At 41.6% G+C, this 15,193-nt stretch overlaps 1 protein-coding gene across 1 annotated transcript in view; it reads right to left on the bottom strand.

The window, feature by feature from the left end:
- Positions 1 to 15,193, bottom strand: part of ada2a (adenosine deaminase 2a) — a 71,818-nt gene that overhangs the window by 32,429 nt on the left and 24,196 nt on the right. Inside the window, exons 2-3 of the mRNA XM_063059646.1 lie at positions 11,903 to 12,125; positions 1,408 to 1,618 (exon numbers count right to left, since the gene is read on the bottom strand). Coding sequence (XP_062915716.1) covers positions 1,408 to 1,618; positions 11,903 to 12,125 — 434 coding nt within the window. The remainder of the gene's footprint in view (positions 1 to 1,407; positions 1,619 to 11,902; positions 12,126 to 15,193) is intronic.

Here is a 15,193-nt window from a genome sequence, read left to right as displayed (position 1 = left end):
TCGTACCTGTGCCCTCGACTTCCTCAGGTGTCTGCGGAGATTCAGCACGCCATCAAAAACCTTGGCAAGGTGCGTGGTGGAAGGCGTGCTGGCAGGCTGCATTGTGGCCTGGTGTGGGAACACCAATGCCTTTGTGTTGAAAACCCTACAGAAGGTAGTGGATTCAGCCCAGTACCTCACAAGTAAAACCCTCCCAAGCATTGAGCAGATCTACATGGAACAGTACCGTAGGAAAGCAGCATCCGTTATCAAAGATGCTCAGCACCCAGCCCATGCACTTTTCTTGCTGCTGCCATCAGGTAGAAGATACAACAGCCTTAGGACTCACACTCCAGGTTCAAGAACAGTTGCTATCCCTCAACCATCAGGCTCTTAGACAAACACAGATAACCACACTCATCCAAGGACTCCTTTGTCTTGTTATTTCATAGATGATTTTATTTATTGCTATTTATTTATATCTGCTTTTGCAGTTTGCTGTTCATTGATCCTGTTTACTCTTCTACATAGATTTGCCGAGTATGCCCACAGAAAAAGAATCTCAGAGTTGTATGTGGTGACATAGATGTACTCTGATAACAAGTCTTACTTTGAACTTTGAACTCCTTTCTTCAAAGGCTGATGGAAGCAGAGACTTTGAGTATTTTTAAGACATAGCAACAGGGAGAAATATGGCAACGCAAAGTTCAGTTCATGTTAAAATCGGATCAGTTACGACCTTATTAAATGGGAGGGCAGGTCACATCACCTACTTTAACCTTAATGCATATGTATGCCTGCCCACTTCTCAATGCCATGGTTCCATCGAAGAGGCTGTTAAATAAGTAGGGGGTATGATTTAAGCAGTGGCAGGTGCAAGAAGGGGAGAAAATGATTGGAATGGAAAAGGGCCAGTTTTGTCTCTTCACTTCCATCTTTTCACCGGTTCAGTGTTTTCCCTTTCCCTCTTTCCTTTCACCCTGTTTCATTTCTTAAAACATGGACGCGAATATAAATGCTTTGTGTAGGTCATTACACCATTCGTGTTTAACTGAGCATGGGCAACTGTGCCTTACCTCCCCCCTCCTAGATACATCCTTGCACAGAAACTGTGATGTGAAACTAAATAAGGGAAATGGGGTTTAATCACTTAAGTTCTGAACTTTTTTTTTGCTACATTTGATTTCAGATTTTTTTTATTCCTGAGTACTCTACCCCACCCCATTCTGCTTATTACTATTGGCAATTTTTTTTAATAACTGCGCCTAATTTAATCAAGTTCCCCCCGCCCCCCCCAGTTGGAGTAAAGTAAGTTGAAAACCCAAAACTGGCATTAAGGGTTGAAATCCACTTTTAAGTGACATCTCCGATTTGACCCAAGATACTGTAGAAGAAACATTGTTTCATCATGAAGCATTTGATACATACCAGCAACAGCAAAGCTCGTATCTCTATGTACAGTACATTATCATGGTAGAACTCCCTCAAAGCCTCGTAGAAGTATGTTTTAAACACGAGGGCATAGGAAATGAGACTGGAAGCAGCTTGAAATAAGTCTTTGAATCTTCTCCAAACCATGCCTTGTGATCGGTAGGCTTCTTCTGGTTTTTCTGTCACCAGTGTAAGATTTCTGATTAGACTGTAGGGAAAATAGAAGCATATTTATCAAATATGAATTTGCCTCAATGCACGTTGTTTCTATAACTTAATTGCAGTGTTCAATTTTCAAGGAGGTCACATGATTCAAAGCACTTTGGGTCATCCACACACATTCAAATTAAACCCTTGCTTTAAAAACAATGGACACGATTTCTTAGTTTAAAATTGCATCTTCAAAAATGAAACTTATAGGACTGGAATTGGTTCATTATTGTCACATGTACTAAGACAAAAAGAAAACCTTGAGCAGATCAACTCGTTACTCAGAGCACTCAGTAAAACAAGGTAAAACAATAACAATGTAGAATAAAGTGGATCAGCTATACAGAAAGTGCAGTGAAGAGCCAAGTACATCCTTATAAATCTCCTCCACTCCTCTATCAGTGCTGAAAAATCTTTCCCCAGGCCCAACTAGATTTTTATTAGGAAAACGTACTTAAATTCCAGGCCTCAGTCATTACAGGGTGTTTTATGAACTTTCAGATATCTATGACAATTCTCATCAAGGTGGTGTCAAGCTGAAATGTCAGTAAAGTTTCAGGCTCAGATTTTGCTGTTTTTTTTAGTTTGTGGATTTGGTTTTGGGGTTATTGCGAGGAATTGGTGAACAGATTAGGACAGAGATGAGGTGCCTTAGTGGTCCTGTGCAGTAAATGACGAATCACAGTGAGGAGCTGAAGTTCCAGTTAGAGTGCTCCGTGGTAAAAGGCCAGTTATCCCTGTGGGTGGATGTCAGGTCCCTTGAATGAAGGCTGGTGGCACTCCGGATCAGCTAGTTCCCCAAGTTGGCGAGTCTGTGCGGGCGGGAGGCACCAGGGCTGGTGAGTCCAGAAGTCCAAGCCCAGTGTCTGCAAGTCTGCAAGTTGGAGGCCCCATGGCACGACTGGAAGTCGGAGACGTGATGTCTGCGAGTCTGGGCCAGTGACCCAAGGTTGAATTGGGATGTCTTGAGAATGGAGGCCTGTCTCTGTGTATGAGTGGGTGGGAGGAAAGGGGCTTGTTTTACTGTCGTCGTTCTGTTTTGTTTTCTGTTGTTGTTCCTTGTATTGTTCTTCTGGACATCATAGGCATGCTATGTTGACGCTGTAAAGTGCAGCAACACTTGTGGACTGCCCTGAGCACATCTTTAGGTTGTGTTGGCGACACATTGCACTATATGTTCGATGTACGTCTGATAAATAAATGAATCTGAACCTCTGTTACACTGCTCCATCCTCTGTCACTTCTATGCAGTCTGCTCCCATTTATTAAGTATTCATTCACCTTGTTTCATTTCCCCAAATGTATTACTTCACACGTCCAAATAAATTCCATTTGCCATTTTCCTGCCAACCTATTAACTTATTGATATCATTCTCCAGTATAGGCTTTCATCTTCATTATCAATGAAATAGCCACTTGTTAACTTCTTATTTTATGTCTCCTAGATTGACAAACATTGCAAAAATGAAGGGACACTCCCTGGAGCAGAGGAGTTAAAGATACCATTGGGGCATGAAGAATTATGAAAGGTACAGACTGAGTAAACAGTAAGAATCTATTCACCTTATCAAACATGAATAAAACCAAAAGACAGATTTAATACAAGGGGCGATAAATTCAGAGGGCATGTGAGGGGGACCTTTTCACCCAGAGTGTTGTGTACCTGGAATTAGACTGCCTGAGAGAGTGGTGAAGGCAGAGTTGTGGACAGCATTAAAAATAGACTCGCCAAGCACTTGAATCATCTATAGATAGACGGGATTATTACAAGCCCTGTTGGTCCGTATGCACAAAATGGCCATGAGCATGATGAACCAAATGGCTCTGATTCTATTGTAAGTACCCTTTTACACATCAGAATTCCTGCTGACAAGTACCTTTTTCTTCCAGCCACTGAAGCACTTTCCAAAATTCTGTCCAAAGAAATAGTCATTAGTGTACCACCCAACTGTTTTTTAAGCCTATACAAACCACATCAGGTAGTTTATTTTCACTAAAACTCCTTACTGCCAAGTCAAAATGGTTCAGTCTTGAGACAGCCATGGCCTTCCCTTACAAATATACCACTGATTATATATTGCCTTTCCAATAACTTACACTCTTCCTCAATTTTGTTAGCCACCAATATTATTCCTGTAACTCAGCTGTTGATCTTTTACTCTCTTTGGGATCACAGTATAATCAGAAAGGATAAGAAAAGGATAGACAAGAGCCTAGGATATATTTCACCAGGCCTAGCAATTTTGTTTTTTAATGCTTCTTAAAAATATTTTATTATTGCTATTATCATTTGCCTTCCTTAACTTTATGCTTCATAACCTTTCTCCTTAACCTCTATATCTATCTCATCCCATCTTCTCTGAGGGCACAATGAAGAATTTTGAACCATATTCTTTCTTCTTCTTTTTCTGTAATAGATTTTCTTTCTTAATTTATACTCTTGCCTTATTTACATTCATAAAACAACTTTCATGCTCTGGCCAATATCTTTTTATGCTACCTCTCTAATCCTGCACCTTTTATATCTCTCTAGACTATCTACCACATTGAACTTTTGGCATTCGATAGAAATTTTACTTTATTTAATTAGTGATATTCTGCATACTCCTCAAAATCCAATGGGGCTGTGATTAGCAAATCTCACCTTTTTACATTTATGCACTTGTTTTGACCATTCGCCATTTATTCCTGGAATGACATCCACTGAGTGTACTTTGTCCTCATGTGACTACCTCTAGCTTACTTCTACGAACTACATCAATCATATGGCAATGTTTTAGCCATTTATGGTTAAGTGAGGGTAAAAGATTACTCTACACCAGGTCACATCATGGTCCATATGGAATGACAATGGACTAAGAAGATTTTAGCATTGGGCAGGGTGTTTAAAACACGTAACACATCAAAGGAAACCCAAGTGCATTCCAAAAGAATCTTTGGATAACAATTAGCTTTAATCTAAGAAGACTTTGAGTCATCAGGACCGGTTACACTGCTCATGTCTCATGCTGAAGCGGGCCAACTTTTGGCAAAAGTTTGAACTCCATTTGGCACAGATTCGTTTTACTGGCAGAGCCCCCGGGGCGAGCATTTCTAAAGCTTTCAAATTCATTCTATTTTCTTTGATTCAAGCTAAACCTTGATATTCTGTTCAAAGTAACTGTAGCAAAACCGATCAAGCCAATTTTGTTCATCCATAGGAAACTAGCTCCACCTAACATAATAGCAATATTAGCTCACTTCAAACGTATTACTTCCTGCTTTATGCTAAAGTACAGGCAACACTTACAGCTGTTCTCCCTTTGATTATTCCCTCAGATTCTGTGAGAGCAAGAACATTACAGTGGATTCATAAATCCTTTTGTTTTCGTTTTCATTTATATGTAATAACTAAGGGAAAACCTAAGGTGAGAGGGAAAAGGTTTAAAAGGGATCTGAGCACAGGTGGTCTGTATCTGCAACTAGCTGGCAGGTACAGTAACAACATTTAAAAGATATTTGGATAGGGACATAAATATGAAGATTGAGAGGGATATTGACCGAATATGGGCAAATGGGACAGGATGGGCGTATTGGTCAGCATGGATGAATTGGGCTACGTCAATGCCGTATGACTCTGTGACTCCAAATACAACACATAAATGATTATTACATCTTTTTCATTGCCTTTTTCTAAAGCATCAGGAGCACTCTGCTTTCTAAGAATAGCTCACAGGTCTCTATAGAAGAGGTGTTGATTGTGTTCTCTAATAGTCTGTAAGGAAATGGGATTTAAAATGGTCACGTTGATATTTAATATGGAATGTGCTCACGATCTGTAATAACCTGGAGGAGTGTTGAAACCTTCCTCCAGGGCTCACACTGAAGGTGTAGAACACAACTTACTCATTTTAAACATTAACAACATGTTCCCCTTTCCCCTTCTCCAGTGGCTCTTGCCGGAGACCCCCACCTCTTTGTTGTTTCAACTCACATCCCATTAAACCTAGACTGAGCCAGCTGACCATCTTAGCTTTTCAGAAATCCTTGGAAAGTGGGGGATATCCTGTCAATTTAATTACCGATCTTGGCTGGGCATTCACTGTCTATTTTGTTGTCTACCTTAATACTTCATTCCGATAAGCAAATAGAGAAATTTGTAATGGTTATAATCATGTCATATAAAACTACTTAAAATACTGTTACGTGAGGAAAAATAGCAAAAAAAAAAGTCAAATTTTAAAGCCAAGGCCTCATTTATTCCCAAAATGGCATCAAATCCCTAGTGGCTTTGAGTAAATTTAAGTAGTAATGAGATCTTAGGAATAGCTGGACTAAGAGATAAAAACACATAGATATTCTTGCAGCACACACAAAATATTGGAGGAACTCAGCAGGCTAGGCAGCATCTATGCAAAAGAGCAAACAGAAAGGTCATTTGCATAGATGCTACCTGGCCTGCTGAGTTCCTTCAGCATTTTGTGTGTGTGTGTTGCTCCGCTTTCCAGCATCTGCAGATTTTCCTGTGTTCAAACATATTCTTGCCCGGTGTACAATATTTTATTTATTTTTATAACATATACCCTTGTTTCCCCATCACAAAGCTGCACATAGCAAAATTTCAATCAAAACCAACTGAATTTAGTTCACAACAGGAATTCTGCAGATGCTCCCAGTGGTCACACATTTTAATTCCACATCCCATTCCCATTCTGATATGTCTGTCCACGGCCTCCTCTACTGTAAAGATGAAGCCACACTCAAGTTGTTGGAACAACACCTTATATTCCGTCTGGGTAGCCTCCAACCTGATGGCATGAACATCGACTTCTCTAACTTCCGCTAAGGCTCCACCTCCCCCTCGTACCCCATCTGTTACTTATTTTTATGCACACATTCTTTCTCTCACTCTCCTTTTTCTCCCTCTGTCCCTCTGAATATACCTCTTGCCCATCCTCTGGGTCCCCCCCCCCTTGTCTTTCTCCCCGGACCTCCTGTCCCATGATCCTCTCGTATCCCCTTTTGCCTATCACCTGTCCAGCTCTTGGCTCCATCCCTCCCCCTCCTATCTTCTCCTATCATTTTGGATCTCCCCCTACCCCTCCAACTTTCAAATCTCTTACTCACTCTTCCTTCAGTTAGTCCTGACGAAGGGTCTCAGCCTGAAACGTCGACTGTACCTCTTCCTAGAGGTGCTGCCTGGCCTGCTGCGTTCACCAGCAATTTTGATGTGTGTTGCTTGAATTTAGTTCAATACAGTTGATTTTTATCATTCCCTCCATTTTATTCCTACTCCCCTGAAGGCAATTTATGCGGAAATAAAGTTCAACAGATGACAAGATAGTGGCGCTGTTATAGTCAATGTCAACCCTACGATGATATCCACTAGCTATAGGCAGGAGACATTTGGAAGACAATCAGCTGGATGAGCCCCGATTACTTTGCTTTTCCACTCAACCTTGGGAATTCAAAGCCCAGTTGAGAGATATATGGGACGAGTTATCAGAGGAAGATGTAAAAATGTTTACAGTTTCAATATTTAAAAGACATTTGAACAGATAGAAAATGCTGAGGGGAAGATATGAATAAATGCAGGGAAATGGGAAACTCAGAGCGGCAACTTGGTCAGCACGGACAAGTTGGGCTGTTTCCACACTCCACCCAGCCTCACCTTCTTTTCATCCAGCAAGGCATCTGAGCAGAAATCATGAACTGACCCCAATTCCTCTGATCTGTGAGGTCTGGGGACATAGCACATCATACACTGAGCAGTTAAAAGCTTCAGGTTATAAATTTATAATATGTAGAAACTTACAAAAATTCCATTTGAGTGCTTTTCATTGTGACTTCATTAATCAGAGCAACTACTTTTTTTGCATCCGCAATAGAGAAATAAACTCTGTATGAGATTATGAAATTTTAATCTAAGTGCATTTTGTCCCATAAATAATGTTAATAATTCATGATTAATTATTATAACTATAATCAAATTCATTTTGTTCTGACTGTGATATTTTGCGGACTAAAATAGAGAAGCTGAAATTTTACCACCATTCAACCGCTGGCCATGAATATAGTCTCAGTACTTTTTTTAAAACAAAAAGCATGAATTTACTGATAATCTAACCCTCTAATCCTAGTTTAAACTACTATTTATAGAAAAGGTTGCATCGATTTAAAAACGGTCAACTTTCAGTTCATATAATCATGATTGACATTGTAAGAAAGCAAGCATGATATTCTTCAATTCTTACAACATGCTTCAGTATCCACTCACAGTCCAAAGACAAACCACGTAGTGGGTTAACTGGTCATTGTAAATTGCCCTGTGATTAGATAGGGTTAAATTGGTGGGCTGATGGATGGCACAGGGCTGGAATTAAGGGTTATGGGGAAATGGCAGGAGGTGGACCTGAGTTTCTTAGTCAGACATCCAAGGTACTTTTGAACGGTGGAGTAGGCTCACCAGGCCAGATGGACTGTATCGCTAAATAAATAAATATATTAAGCTGATGTGTTCGTTTATAGGGTAAAATCTTTCCATATGATTTAAAGAGTGGGCAATTCTCTTGATGGCTATCCCACATTTGTGTCCAACGAATGCTGCCAAAAACATGTAGATTAGTCAGTTCTTCACTTCAGCAGGATAGAGTTAAGCGTTTTGCTGCACAGAAACAAGTCCTTTGGCCCACCACATCTATGCAGGCCATCATGCTTATCTATACTAACCTTACTTCAGAGGATAAGAACATTAAACATAGGAACAGGAGTAGGTCATCTGGTCTTTTAATCCATTTCTTGCCGATTAAAAGAACCAAGGAAGATTGAAAACATCGAGGTGAGTGCAGAAGGCGAGCAGGTGGTCAGTGCATTTACCAGCCTCTTGCCCACTGTTGCCGGAGGAAGGCGTCCGCATGTGACAGTCTCTCTCTCTCCCCCTCGCTGCTCCCGAAGGAAGGTCCCTGTGTTCAAATGGTCTCTCTCTCTCTCTCTCTCCCTCCCTCCCTCCCTCCCTCCCTCCTGTCAGAGGATGGTACAGGAGTTCTGGGTCTTGGGCAACGTTTAATTGACAGTTTGTGAAGTGGACTCTGTAGTTCATGTTATCCAGGTTTCTGGTCGCTCCTTTTTTTTTTGCTATCCTGCATGATTTTGAATCAGGGTGGCCTGCAAGTGATGAGCTGAACTGAATATGCCTGGACTCTTTCGATTTTGTGCTTTATATACTGTGTTTTTTTTCTGTTGCCGTTTTGCTCATGGGTGGGGGAGGATTTGATATTTATTCTTTGAACGGGTTACATGGTTCTCTTTGTTTCGCGGCTGTCTGTGAGGAAGATGAATCTCAGGTTGTATACTGCATACATATAAATGTACTTTGAATCTTTGAAATCCATTGCCGCCATTTCTTCCATATTCCTCTTCAGCTTGCTCATTCAGGTGCCTCTTAAATATCGTTACTGCTCCAAACTCCTCTGACAGCTCATTCCAAAGGCCATCTACTCTTTATGTGAGAACATTTACCCCATAGACGCCTTTTAAACTTCCTCCCTCTCACCTTAAACCAATGCCCTCTCGCAACAGTTATGGGACACAGATGCTGGCTATCAGCCCCATCTCTGCCTCCCAAAATTTTATATCCCTCTGTCATGTCATTGCTCAGCCTCATTTGCTCCACAGAAAGCAAACACAGTCTATCCAATCTCTCTTTACAACTCAAGCACTCCAGTCCAGGTAAGATCCTCATGATCCCTCTCGAATCAACACCCTCCCTATTCACGTGTGGCAACTAAACATGACATCCTTCCTCTTGCGCTAAAAACCGTAGAACAACAATTTCAAAATTAAATGAAACACTGTGAACACAGTACAGGTATGTATGTAAATCTTTTGTTTACTTATCTGTCATATTTGAAATAATAAAACAGCTCTTTATCAGGATGAAAGAAATAACTAATTTGTGTTCGTATATGATGCTTTTTGTTTCTTCTAGACTTCTTGAAGCATACCACAGTGAAGGAATTATTTTTTTAAAAAGCAGTAGCAAATAGCAGGTAGGCAAAATCTGGCTACCAATCTGTGCAAACAGATAATCAGAGTTCCATTTCGACATGACGGTCCATGGCCTCCTCTTGCGCCAAGATGAGGCCACCCTCAAGGTGGAGGAGCAACATCTTATATTCCGCCTGGGTAGCCTCTGACCTGGTGGCATGAGCATCGATTTCTCCTTCCGGTAAATAAAATTTTTCCTCCAGCTCCTCTCTTCTTCTTTTCCCCACACTAGCCTCTTATTTCTTCGCTGGATACCCTCCCTCCTTCCTTTTCCTCAATAGTCCACTCTCCTCTCCTGTCAGATTCCTTCTTCTCCAACCCTTGACCTTTCCCACCCACCAGGCTTCACCTATCACCTTCCAGCTATCCCTCTTCCTCCACCTTTTTATTCTGGCATCTTCCCCCTTCCTTCCCAGGCCTACAGAAAGGTCTCAGCCTGAAATGTCAACTGTTTACTCTTTTCCATTGATGCTGCCTGACCTGCTGAGCTCCTCCAGCATTTTGGGTGTGTTGCTTTGGATTTCCAGCATCTGCAGACTATCTCATGCTTAAGATAATCAGAGCTGTTGTAGTTGATTAAACATTGAGTGGGAAAACTGGTTGAATTCCACCATTCTTTCTGAAATGTCTATCTGATTAGCCAGACAATAAGTCAGTAGTTCTCATGTGGAAAGGGACTATGATGGGGAAAGGGGAAAGTGTTGTACTAGCAAAAGTACAAAACCTTGCTCTTGGTGTACCACAGTTTTAGCATAGATTAAGGTTCAAATCCAGGACTAAACTCTCAATCTACTAACACTGAGGTTGGAATACTACCAATCAGCCAAGTGACTATTTAAGAACAGACAACAGGTAACAAAATACAAATGATATCCACATATTTGGTAAAAGAAAAAACTTTTGAAGGTGCTGAAATAGGATGCCAACTGGGGAGTTTTAATAGCTAGAAAATGCATAACATTTCTGCCTCAGCAGGTTTGGGGAAATAAGGAGGCTTGATTAGGATGAACGGAAGTATATACAATGTTGTGCAGTGGTATTAGGGGTTACAGACATGAATAAGGTTAAAGGAGCTGTAAACAATAGTTTTTTTATGCAATGCATTGGGGATAGGAAGCCATCTTAAGTGGCATTACATGCTGCAAAATGCTCAACTTTTTTTTAATCATCTTTGGGAATGGTTTTGCCTCTTTTTTTAAAGCATTCTAGGATAATATTACCAATATCTGATCTTTAGCTACACCGTTTGGCTTTCATAAGAGTGGATTCAAAGCCCGGACTTCATTTAAAGTTACGAGAAAGGCTTTCATTGTAGAGAGAATCGCAATGTTCCGAAGTGATCTGTTTTTTTGTTCCTCTGCACAGTGGGTGTCTGACGGTTTTCTTTCTTTTTGGGTTTTTTTGTTTTCCACCAGGTTCAAGAACAGTTATTACCCCTCAACCATCAGGCTCTTGAACAAAAGGGGATAACTACATTCATTCTATTTCTTGTGTTCCCACAACGGGACGTTTCACGATAAGGACCCTAGCTTGTTATTTCATTCTCTCGTTATTTATTTGCATTGGCATTTGCACACTTTGTTGTTTATTGATCCTGTTTACAGTTACTGTCCTATAGATCTGCGGAGTATGCCTGCCGGAAGAAGAATCTCAGGGTTGTATGTGGTGACATGTATGCACCCTGATAATAAATTTTACTTTGAACTTTGTGGCTGCCTGTAAGGAGATAAATCTCAAAGCTGTATGATGTATACATGCTTTGATAATAGAGGTACTTTGAACTTTTTGTCTCAATCTTCTCACAGCGGAAAACCAGAGCAAAATCAGTATACCTAGTACCAGAAACCACCTTTTTCAGAGGCAGATGCACTGCTTACTTTGGTCCACGTGGGCATGTCCCAGGTGCTATTTTTAATCCATAATGTGCAGCTAAATTCATCCAGAGCAGACAACTGGAATAAAATAGACTACAACTTTCCTACATAAAGAAAGTTAGGCCGTACATTTCTTCCTGATTGGTATTCGGAGATCAAGTTACCACAAGCACCAGCTAAGGAGAGATTTGGCCAAAGTGCATTGCCTTAAAATATTTGCTCATGGTGTCCCCACGCTGAACAGTTGAGTAAGGAGCTGAAAGAATGCCCACAATTGCTGAACAACATTCCAGTACAATTCAGCTCCTCCACGGCACTGGGGAGAATTCATAAAAATAATTTATTAAGTAAGAACTGTCAATTTAGAATTGATCAATCTGTACCTGTTATCAAACTCTGTGACATTTTTAAGTTGACGTCTGTAGTTCTCAAGCAAAACCCATTCTGAACACATGACCAGTCTCTTCTCTGGGCGGTTGAGGAAGAAATGAAATCTGACACCTCCAGCATCCGTGAAACAAATATAACAATTAGGGAGATAGGTCGCATTCTTCACCAGCCAATCCACATTCAGCAAGGCATAATCATGCAGGTGTAGTGCAGCACCTGGAAAATAAACCCAATGACATTTCACGTAAACACTTCCAAGTCTAAAATAACCATCAAAAACAGTTAAACAGCAAGTTTCTGCATCATAACAACAGGAATTCTGCAGATGCTGGAAATTCAAGCAACACACATAAAAGTTGCTGGTGAATGCAGCAGGCCAGGCAGCATCTCTAGGAAGAGGTGCAGTCGATGTTTCAGGCCGAGACCCTTCATCAGGACTAACTGAAGGAAGAGTGAGTAAGGGATTTGAAAGCTGGAGGGGGAGGGGGAGATGCAAAATGATAGGAGAAGACAGGAGGGGGAGGGATAGAGCCGAGAGCTGGACAGGTGATGGGCAAAAGGGATATGAGAGGATCATGGGACAGGAGGTCCGGGAAGAAAGACAAGGAGGGGTGGGGGGGGGGACCCAGAGGATGGGCAAGAGGTATATTCAGAGGGACAGAGGGAGAAAAAGGAGAGTGAGAGAAAGAATGTGTGCATAAAAATAAGTAACAGATGGGGTACGAGGGGGAGGTGGGGCATTAGCGGAAGTTAGAGAAGTCGATGTTCATGCCATCAGGTTGGAGGCTACCCAGACGGAATATAAGGTGTTGTTCCTCCAACCTGAGTGTGGCTTCATCTTTACAGTAGAGGAGGGCGTGGATAGACGTGTCAGAATGGGAATGGGATGTGGAATTAAAATGTGTGGCCACTGGGAGATCCTGCTTTCTCTGGCGGACAGAGCGTAGATGTTCAGCAAAGCGGTCTCCCAGTCTGCGTCGGGTCTCGCCAATATATAAAAGGCCACATCGGGAGCACCGGACGCAGTATATCACCCCAGCCGACTCACAGGTGAAGTGTTGCCTCACCTGGAAGGACTGTTTGGGGCCCTGAATGGTGATAAGGGAGGAAGTGTAAGGGCATGTGTAGCACTTGTTCCACTTACACAGACTAGTTTCTGCATCATAGTTGGTTAACACTGGTTTACCAAATCACTAACTACAGGGCTGATCCAATACTCTCAGTTTAGTTAGATGGAGATTTGATTCAAAAAAGCGCCTTAGAAACTAGGAATTAAACAGTCCAGTTTTGCTGGGCAACCTCAAAGCAGGACATGTGGAGAAATTCTCAAACTGAATCTCCTTATTTTCTGTTCCAGAAGTGATATTGTGATCTACAATTAATATATATTTTAATAAAGAAATTTCATGAAGGAATGAGTAATTGCCCATGTCATTACTGAATTATGACGATTCCTGATTAGAATTATCATATTATGACGACTCCTGATTAGAAAATAATAAAACATCTTAATGAAAATGTAGAATGTATTGATTAAGGAAGCGCGAAGCGCAGAATCAAATATCGCTGTGATGATTGTACATTCTAGTATCAATTGTTTGGCGACAATAAAGTATAAAGTATGCAAGCAAATGGGACAGCATGGGTCTGCGTAAGGCTGAAGGGCCTATATGTGTGCTGTATAACTCTATGAGTCTTTGAGCTGAGATTACAAACTGGAGCTGAATTTCTTGCGTATTCAGGAGCCACATTAGACAACCAGAAACACTTTGCTGGTATTTTTTTTCCCCATTCATTCCTTTACATTCGAAATATTCCAGTAAACTAAGGAATGAGTGAGGAATAACATGGTCCAATAAGCTTGTTGGTCCCTATAACTTTGATTGCATAATATTTAAATTAATAGATATTGAACATAGACTTTAATCATCATCTTGCATGGTCCTACATTTTAAAAAAGGCATTCAATATAATGATAAGCCACATAAACCAGCAGACGGTGGCAATTGTTGGAAGTAAATCATTCCTTTACCAGCAGACTACTTCAGGTAGTCTCATAACACTTTCATAGATAATCAATCCTGCATAAAGCCACACACATAAAATGCTAGAGGAATTCTGCAGGTCAGGCAGTATCTATGAAAATAAATAAACAGTCGACATTTCAGGCTGAGACCCTTCTTTGTTTTAAATAAGTGACTATTTAATATGCTTTTTAAAAGAATTTTTGAACACAGCATCAGTGGCTATATAGGATTCCCATTATCACTATCTTCGTCAGAATTTTCTGGAGTAGCACCAGAGGCTTTTGCAGACCTGGGCAACCTCCTCCAGTTTGTCTGTGTAACAGTTTAATTCCCTTCTTCTCGTGTCTTTTTTATTCTTTTTCAAGGTGGCCGGGGTCCTGTCCCGGTACATGAACTACAGCTGCAGCTCAAACTATGGTTGTTCGCGGACGGTGGGTTCTCGGTCTCGGAACTCGCCGAGCAGCCTGGCGTTTCAATACCTCCGGGTGCAGCCCGGTGTCGCTGATTGAAGCTTCGTGGGAGATTGAAGCATTGAGACGGCAGGCAGGTGCTGTATGCTGCTGTCGAAAGAAAACCTCTGCACTCGAGCATTCTCTTTCTCTATGGTGAGTCTGAGCCTACTGGTCCTCATGCCAGCGGAACTTGGACAATCGACGCAGCAGACTGTAACATCAAAACGACGAGCTGCTGGTCTCCCCTCTCTTTGTGGCAGGAGCGATATATCCCTCTCCATCATTAGTGGGACAGAGTCTGAGGTGTTGAAGCGTTGGGATGGACAGTAGTGTTTGATGGACTCTCGAACATGGTGTCTGGGGGCTTTCCTGGTGCTTGCATGCTGGGTGGTGGGTGGGGGGGTTGATGCTTTTGGCGCTGCTTGTGCATGGGGGGCTTTGGGGTTCTAATGTTTTCAGTCATTCATTCTTTGGGGTTTTTGAGGCTGGTCAAGGACTAGATCTGCAGCATGTTACCACCCACACTGGACCCTCTATGATTCACCTACAGACACAACCGATCGACAGATGACACAATAGCCACAGCTCGTCCCTCCACTTCTGGAGAAGAAGGATGCTTATGTGAGAATGCTGTTCTTGGTCTACAGTTCAGCATTCAACACCATAATTCCCTCCAGGCTTGACAAGAAGCTCAGAGACCTTGGCCTTCACCCTGTCTTGTTTAACTGGATCCCGGACTTCCTGTCAGATCACCGGCAGGTGGTAAGAATGGGCTCCCTCACCTCTGCCCCTCTGACCCTCAACA

This window comes from Mobula hypostoma, chromosome 9 (genome assembly GCF_963921235.1).
Source record: "Mobula hypostoma chromosome 9, sMobHyp1.1, whole genome shotgun sequence".
In the NCBI taxonomy this organism is placed as follows: Eukaryota; Metazoa; Chordata; class Chondrichthyes; order Myliobatiformes; family Myliobatidae; genus Mobula; species Mobula hypostoma.
The sequence above is the reverse complement of the archived record's forward strand: the minus strand, read 5'-3'. Positions and strand labels throughout refer to the sequence as shown.